The sequence below is a fragment of the Cynoglossus semilaevis genome, chromosome W (assembly GCF_000523025.1).
Source record: "Cynoglossus semilaevis isolate Cse_v1.0 chromosome W, Cse_v1.0, whole genome shotgun sequence".
NCBI lineage: Eukaryota > Metazoa > Chordata > Actinopteri > Pleuronectiformes > Cynoglossidae > Cynoglossus > Cynoglossus semilaevis.
The window spans coordinates 5,221,391-5,229,181 of record NC_024327.1 but is presented as its reverse complement, the minus strand read 5'-3'; the positions used below and the strand labels follow the sequence as shown (position 1 = coordinate 5,229,181).

Below are 7,791 nucleotides of genomic sequence, written 5' to 3'. Positions count from 1 at the left end.
ATCAAAAACAATCTCTGTTGGCTCTTGATTTTTCCAAATTATGTAAAGATTTCTACAACACATTTCAATTGGCAACTTTCTGGCTTTAGGAAACACTAAAGGAAATCCAGAACAAAAGATGTGGTGGTCAGTAACATACTTTTTTAGACCAATCAGAAGGAGAAAAATATGGAATCACTCAATTCTGAGGAAAAAATTATGGAATCACCCTGTAAATTTCCATTCCCAAAATTAACACCTGCATCAGATTAGACCTGCTCGCCAATCTGCAGTTAAAAATGAGTGATCACACTTTGGAGAGCTGTTGCACCAAATGGACTGACATGAGTCATGGGTCCAACAAAAGACGTAAATTGAAACAAAAGAGTGGATTATAAAACTTCTTAAAGGAGGTTGGTTGTTTACAGTCAGCTGTGTCTAAAATGTGAGCCAAGTACAAACAACATGGGAAGGTTGTTAAAGGCAAGCATACTGGTAGACCAAGGACCAATTGAAATTACTTTAGTTTTGTGTCATGTCTGTGATCTGCTTTTTTTCTACAAAATTAAACAACTGAATGAACATCCTCCCAGACTGGTGATTCCATCATTTTTGCCAGGGGTTGTAGATCATCTGTGTCAGTGTCAAGTTGACCAGGAGTTCAGATGGAGATGTTTCATTTCATCCCTGCGGGTTAGTGCACTTTCTCTTTCAACTCTTGACACAGACAAGTGTCAGGAGTGAGTTGAAAGAGTACTGTCCATTACTCTAGACGGTTGACCCTAGGTATTTAAACTCATCCACTTTTGTACTCTTTATATTCTTCCACTCACCTAATTTACACCCATGTGTTCTGTCTTGCTCCTGTTGACATTCATTCTTCTATGCTCCAAAACAAACCTCCACCTTCACCAGTTTCCTTCCACCTGCTCCCTACTCTCACCATACAGCTCTGGAAAAAATTAAGAGACCACTGCAAAATTATAATTTTTTTTTCTGATTTAACTATTTATAGGTATGTGTTTGAGTAAAATAAACATTTTAGTTTCATTCTTTAAACTACTGCCAACATTTCACCCAAATTCCAAATAAAAATATTGTCATTTATAGGATTTATTTGCAGAAAATGACAAATGGTCAAAATAACAAAAAAGATGCAGTGTTTTTAGACTTAAAATAAAACATCACAATGCATCACAATACTAATGCTTTAACTTAGGAAGAGTTTGGAAATCAATATTTGGTGGAATAACCCTGACTTTTAATGACAGCTTTCATGCGTCTTGGCATGCTCGCCACCAGTCTTTCACATTGCTGTTGGATGACTTTATGCCACTCCTGGTGCAAAAACTCAAACAGCTCTGTTTGATGGCTTGTGACTGTCCATCTTTCTCTTGATCACATTCCAGAGGTTTTCAATGGGGTTCAGGTCTGGAGAATGGACTGGTCTTGATCTGGTGATCCTCCATTCGCACCTTGACTGACCTACAGTGCCTTGCGAAAGTATTTGGCCCCCTTGAACTTTGTGACCTTTTGCCACATTTCAGGCTTCAAACATAAAGATATAAAACTGTATTTTTTTGTGAAGAATCAACAACAAGTGGGACACAATCATGAAGTGGAACGAAATTTATTGGATATTTCAAACTTTTTTAACAAATAAAAAACAGAAAAATTGGGCGTGCAAAATTATTCAGCCCCCTTAAGTTAATACTTTGTAGCACCACCTTTTGCTGCGATTACAGCTGTAAGTCGCTTTGGGTATGTCTCTGTCAGTTTTGCACATCGAGAAACTGGAATTTTTGCCCATTCCTCCTTGCAAAACAGCTCGAGCTCAGTGAGGTTGGATGGAGCGTTTGTGAACAGCAGTTTTCAGATCTTTCCACAGATTCTCGATTGGATTCAGGTCTGGACTTTGACTTGGCCATTCTAACACCTGGATATGTTTATTTGTGAACCATTCCATTGTAGATTTTGCTTTATGTTTTGGATCATTGTCTTGTTGGAAGACAAATCTCCGTCCCAGTCTCAGGTCTTTTGCAGACTCCATCAGGTTTTCTTCCAGAATGGTCCTGTATTTGGCTCCGTCCATCTTCCCATCAATTTTAACCATCTTCCCTGTCCCTGCTGAAGAAAAGCAGGCCCAAACCATGATGCTGCCACCACCATGTTTGACAGTGGGGATGGTGTGTTGAGGGTGATGAGCTGTGTTGCTTTTACGCCAAACATAACGTCTTGCATTGTTGCCAAAAAGTTCGATTTTGGTTTCATCTGACCAGAGCACCTTCTTCCACATATTTGGTGTGTCTCCCAGGTGGCTTGTGGCAAACTTTAAACGACACTTTTTATGGATATCTTTAAGAAATGGCTTTCTTCTTGCCACTCTTCCATAAAGGCCAGATTTGTGCAGTACACGACTGATTGTTGTCCTATGGACAGAGTCTCCCACCTCAGCTGTAGATCTCTGCAGTTCATCCAGAGTGATCATGGGCCTCTTGGCTGCATCTCTGATCAGTCTTCTCCTTGTATGAGCTGAAAGTTTAGTGGGACGGCCAGGTCTTGGTAGATTTGCAGTGGTCTGATACTCCTTCCATTTCAATATTATCGCTTGCACAGTGCTCCTTGGGATGTTTAAAGCTTGGGAAATCTTTTTGTATCCAAATCCAGCTTTAAACTTCTCCACAACAGTATCTCGGACCTGCCTGGTGTGTTCCTTGTTCTTCATGACGCTCTCTGTGCTTTAAACGGACCTCTGAGACTATCACAGTGCAGGTGCATTTATAAGGAGACTTGCTTACACACAGGTGGATTCCATTTATCATCATTAGTCATTTAGGTCAACATTGGATCATTCAGAGATCCTCACTGAACTTCTGGAGAGAGTTTGCTGCACTGAAAGTAAAGGGGTTGAATAATTTTGCACACCCAATTTTTCAGTTTTTTATTTGTTAAAAAAGTTTGAAATATCCAATAAATTTCGTTCCACTTCATGATTGTGTCCCACTTGTTGTTGATTCTTCACAAAAAATTACAGTTTTATATCTTTATGTTTGAAGCCTGAAATGTGGCAAAAGGTCACAAAGTTCAAGGGGGCCAAATACTTTCGCAAGGCACTTTGTGTGGCAAGGAGCATTGTCCTGCTAACCTTGTACATGGCTTGATTCATGCGTCCTTCGCAAAGCCTTGCTAAAGCATCTCTAGATCATTACCGCTCCTTTACCAAATTTCACAGTGGATGCGAGACACTGGCTTGTAGGCCTCTCCAGGTCTTCGTCTAACCAATAGACGGCCAGGTGTTGGCCAAAGTTGAAAATTGGACTCATCAGAGAAGATGACCTTACTTCAGTCCTCTACGGTCCAATCCTTATGGTCTTTTGCAAACCCCAGCCTGGATTTTCTTTGCTTCTCATTGATGAAGGGTTTTTTTCTAGCTTTACTCGACTTTAGCCCTGCCCCTAGGAGCCTGTTTCGAACAGTTCTCGCAGTGCACTTCACCCCAGCTGCCATTCTTTTAGTAGATCAGTTGATGTCATCCTACGGTTTCTGAGTGACATTGGAATGAGTTGGCGGACATCCCGGTCAGTGGATAGTGATTTTTGCCCTCTGCCAGCCTGTAGCTTTGTTGTCCCTAATGTCTGCTGCTTGACCTTGTTCTTATGAACCACCGTCTTAGATATTTAAGGATGGAAACAACCTGATGCTCACTGTACCCTTCTTTTCCTCACTCAAAACTTTTCTTTTCAACTCTTTTGGCATGGTCAGTAGATAATATTTCATACAAATTACTTTTGAGGTACTGCTAGCACTGTTTTTGCCATCCAGCTGGACCTATTGGAAGAGGATTGTGCCAAAAACACATTTAGGTAGCTAAGAAAACATATTAAAAAAAAGCTAAAGAATGCAAAGTTAGGTATGTTTAGCTTTGAATCAGCCCTAGTTGACAAATGGATCTCATCAAAATGTATAGGAAAATAACTAAATATTAAAAGCTTTAAAAATCTTAAAGTTTCCAGCACAACAAGGACTTAGTTCATCTTTAGTTTTTCCATCATCAAAAATTCCACCAATCGTTTTCCAGATCACAATTTGAACTTAAACACTGTAAAGAAATTTAAAGGTGAATTTAACATTAGACTCTTTCAAAGAGAAACACACACAATGCTTTTCTTAAAAATCCAGACGGTCTCTGAAACAAATTTATTTCAACGCTTTGTTTTAGAACATTTTGGTAGTTCATAAATTCATTTTTTCCAAAAGGTTTTCATGGGAAACTGGATCAAAAGTGCGGCAGTACTGTTTTATCAAAAATGCACAAAGACATGGGATTTTTTTTTGCAACAAGACAACTGCAATGTCAACGTCCACAGTTGGGTACAGTGTGTAAATGTCCTCAAGCAAGTGTGGTGAAATATTTTAGAATATATATTTTTATTATGCGCATAACACACGTGTTATAGGTAGGTATAGGTACAAATGTTCAGTATCTTATTGACAAGCTCCCTTGAACTTCTGGAGTCTCTACATACTTTAGTCATCTTTCTGATTCAAACATTTAGAATCTGTACACACGTATGCACATGTAAAAATATTAACACATGTAAATATGAAAGTACAGCGCCTTTCTGAACATCCAGGCAAATCTGTGTGTGCTTAGGAACATCTGGTACAGTGGGTTTGAATGTCAAAACATGTTTTATGGTACAAATGTCCAGACACACAAATGGTTACAAATTCCTGAACATCAAGAATTTGTGCAAATGTCCTGAACCTGAACAGATGTTCAAAATCTTTCCGAATAATGAGAATTTTTGCAGATTGTTAATGAACATCCATAATGTGTATGGCACTGATGGACATCCAGGAAAGTATGTTCTCAATCTGTGCACATGTAATTAATTACGTATATGTGAAATCTGGAGTGGTCTCCAGGTATGTATGATAATCCAAAACAATCATATGCTCAAACACACAAACACACAGAGTGCAAATGTCCAGAATCTCTATGCACAACCAGAATTTCTCAGAACCTGTATGGTACCAACAAACTTCCCAGCAAGTAAAAATTCAAAAATTGAAATCCGTAATCTGTAGTACCCAGAAAAACCTACGAAATCTGAAACAATGCACTTAAAACGTCTAGAATCTTTTCATACAGACCGACCAACATCCAGATGCATAGACAGATGGTTTCAGAAGGACAGCCTCCTGAGTAGTTCTGCTCGTACACAGTGCCACCTTGAAGTGTGGGTTAGTTTGTGAGGTACAGCTTTATGCATAGCAAAGCCCCTGAGATACCGCAAAGGAGATAAAGGGCTAATACGTTTAATCAATAACTGACAGACTTTTAGAGATGATACTGATCAGGAAGGTTTTTGACTTGTTTTCAGTACTAATATATAAATAGAACTATTATTATTTTTAATTATTATTATTATTAATATTATTGCACAGGTCAGTCAGCATGGGAGAGAGTTCTTTGGCTCTTTAATGACTGAAATTCTAAATAAGGCTAATGCTCATGTCTGAGTTAGAATTCTTATACCTCCCATCAGTTCATGTCTGCGTTACATCGACTGAAGCTACAGCTTAGAGCTGACAATGTAAGAGAAAGTAACGTGATACCATGACTAACCCAGGAACGGGGTCCAAATTACAGGATGCATCCAATATCACTGTAACTGTCACATTTTGCTACCTAACAGACATTTTTTTCATTTTCCCCCTTTCACTCAACAGAATTAAAGGCAGATAATGCAGGGCTTTCAAAACAAAAAAGGAAAAAATATAAATAATTCAAAACTTATCCCCTCAGTTGTTTAATGGTCTACTAGAAGTGTTTTAGCATGTTCATCCAATATGTATTTGTTTTTTAACCTTCCTTTGAAAGTTTGGAAAGAAATGTTACCAATGGCAAACAGAGCCAGTTGATGTCAGTAATGTATCTCAGTCTGCCAGCTAAAAAAAGTTCTTTCTGGGGGCGGATGAATTAGAAATCTCATATTACGGATATTTCATAATTTAAAGGACTTTAAAGGAATTTAAATTCTTATGTGAAATGATAATATTGTAAGTAAACCCTAAAGTCATGGAGAAGGAAATTAACAGTGTTTACAGCCCAGCGAGTGGGGGCTCAGGGGTTCACAAACTCATAACTTCCTGCATGTCCTACCTTTAAGTCTACTGTATTCACTGCTGAAATGAAAATTTAAAACGCTGTTGATAATGCTCACGCCTTTGTGGTGACATTCACGAACACTGTAGTGTGCAACTATTTATGTGTCTTTATCTTAAAAATGTTTATGACCGTGGTTTTTTCAAACCCAACATTTGGTATCAAGACTGTTAAAAGCGAAAGAAAAAAAAAACAATGATGGCCAAACACTTGACTCTTATTGGTCGGTGTGAGCTGGGGAGTAGAATAACTAACTGTACACAGTCCTGTAGAAAGATGGAGGGAGGGCTGGGGCCAGGGTTTAAAAATGTGAGGTGAGCCGGGGCTTCCGTCAGTCTGCACTACCTGTTGACTGACAGGTGCAGCCTGTTCAATGGGTTGACTGGGTGGGGCAGGGGTGGGCGGAGCTCCAGCTGGGCCAGCAAGGAGAAGTGGTCTGAGGGGATGTGGGGGTGCGGGCAGCCTGTGGTGTTGTTGTCTACCAGCCACTGGCTGTCCAGCGGTCCCAGCAGGCCCAGGACGCTCATGTGGGTCTTAGAGAAGAAGATGTAGTCGATCACACCCTGTAGACACAGACGAGGGGGTTGGAGGTGGGTTTTCACAAGTATTGATAAAAATGTGATTGTATTCAGATTCATGAGACAGAATTTAACAGTAATTTGTTCTCTTTTGTTTTTACCTTGAAATCATAGGTGTAGTTGGTATAAGGCATCATGTCACTGTCGTAGGCGCTCTTCAGCTGGAAGCTGTGGGTGATGCTTCCGTCAGAGGTGCCGTTTTTGCTGTTGCAGCTGAAGTTGGACAGACATTCGTTGTAGCGAAGCTCCTTAAAGTCTTTGTGGTTTTCGGCTACTTCGCCATTGCTAAGGTACTCGACTACACCTGAAATGAAACAATGATAACAGGCTGTTAGGTTTTATGTTCGCTGAGAGAAGCTGCGACTTTTCTGAACTTTACTGTATTTACTGGGGCATAGGTTCATGACCAGTTGGTGTTTTACTGCTGGTATAATATCTGTGCTACAGTGTCAGCATCTGTGAAACGTGCAGCTCACCCCACTGAGTACTACCTGAGTCTGGCAGAGAGTTGAGGTCGGCACACAGGACGATGGGGACGGAGCCAGGATCAGGGGTGGGCGAGCCGCTCAACACTGAGCCTGCAGCTCTCTCAGCAATGCTCTTTAGTTCCGACAGGAACATCATGGTCTGGATTAACTTCACGTCCGAGTACTCAGGGTCCCAGTGCATATGAGCGTTGGCAACCAGGAGGAGCTGGCGGTCTTGTGGAGTCTTTATGCCTGAGAACAAAGACAAGGAGAAACATTTCAGATGCAGAGGGAAGAAAATATTTGTAGACAAACAATAATCTCCTATTGTCTGGACAGGCTGGGTTTTTTTTGCTCTCATTCACTTTTTCAGTTTTCTTACCACCAGAAAATGTGTCTTTGTGGATCTCCAGGAGAATAGCCACACCGATGTTGTCTTTGGTCATCACTCTGTTCAGCATGACCTCAGAGCCCTCGGAGTTGGCCATGGCCACTTGGTTAAATTCAACGGTGTGTTTCTGCACCAGAGTGAATCTGCAGGACCAAGTTGAAGCGGTTTTCAGGAAAGTCTAACACAGTGGTAACATCATCTAGG

General features: G+C 40.4%; 1 protein-coding gene across 1 annotated transcript; it reads right to left on the bottom strand.

Moving 5' to 3' along the window:
- Window positions 1-4,147: 4,147 nt before the first annotated feature.
- On the bottom strand, window positions 4,148-7,765 carry LOC103397017 (CCR4-NOT transcription complex subunit 6-like). Its single transcript, XM_008335267.3, has 4 exons — window positions 7,579-7,765; window positions 7,221-7,448; window positions 6,831-7,033; window positions 4,148-6,714 (listed from the first exon to the last, which is right to left on the bottom strand). The coding sequence occupies exons 1-4, from the start codon at window positions 7,682-7,684 to the stop codon at window positions 6,493-6,495; spliced, it is 759 nt and encodes a 252-aa protein (XP_008333489.1). The 5' UTR covers window positions 7,685-7,765; the 3' UTR covers window positions 4,148-6,492.
- Between the last annotated feature and the right edge of the window lie 26 nt (window positions 7,766-7,791).

Coding starts and splice junctions, on each gene's coding strand:
- LOC103397017 (XM_008335267.3), bottom strand. CDS start 7,684: ATGGCCAACTCCGAGGGCTCTGAGGTCATGCTGAACAGAGTGATGACC. Junction 7,449..7,578: donor CAAAGACACATTTTCTGGTG/GTAAGAAAACTG, acceptor CTTTGTTCTCAG/GCATAAAGACTCCACAAGAC. Junction 7,034..7,220: donor CAACTCTCTGCCAGACTCAG/GTAGTACTCAGT, acceptor GTTTCATTTCAG/GTGTAGTCGAGTACCTTAGC.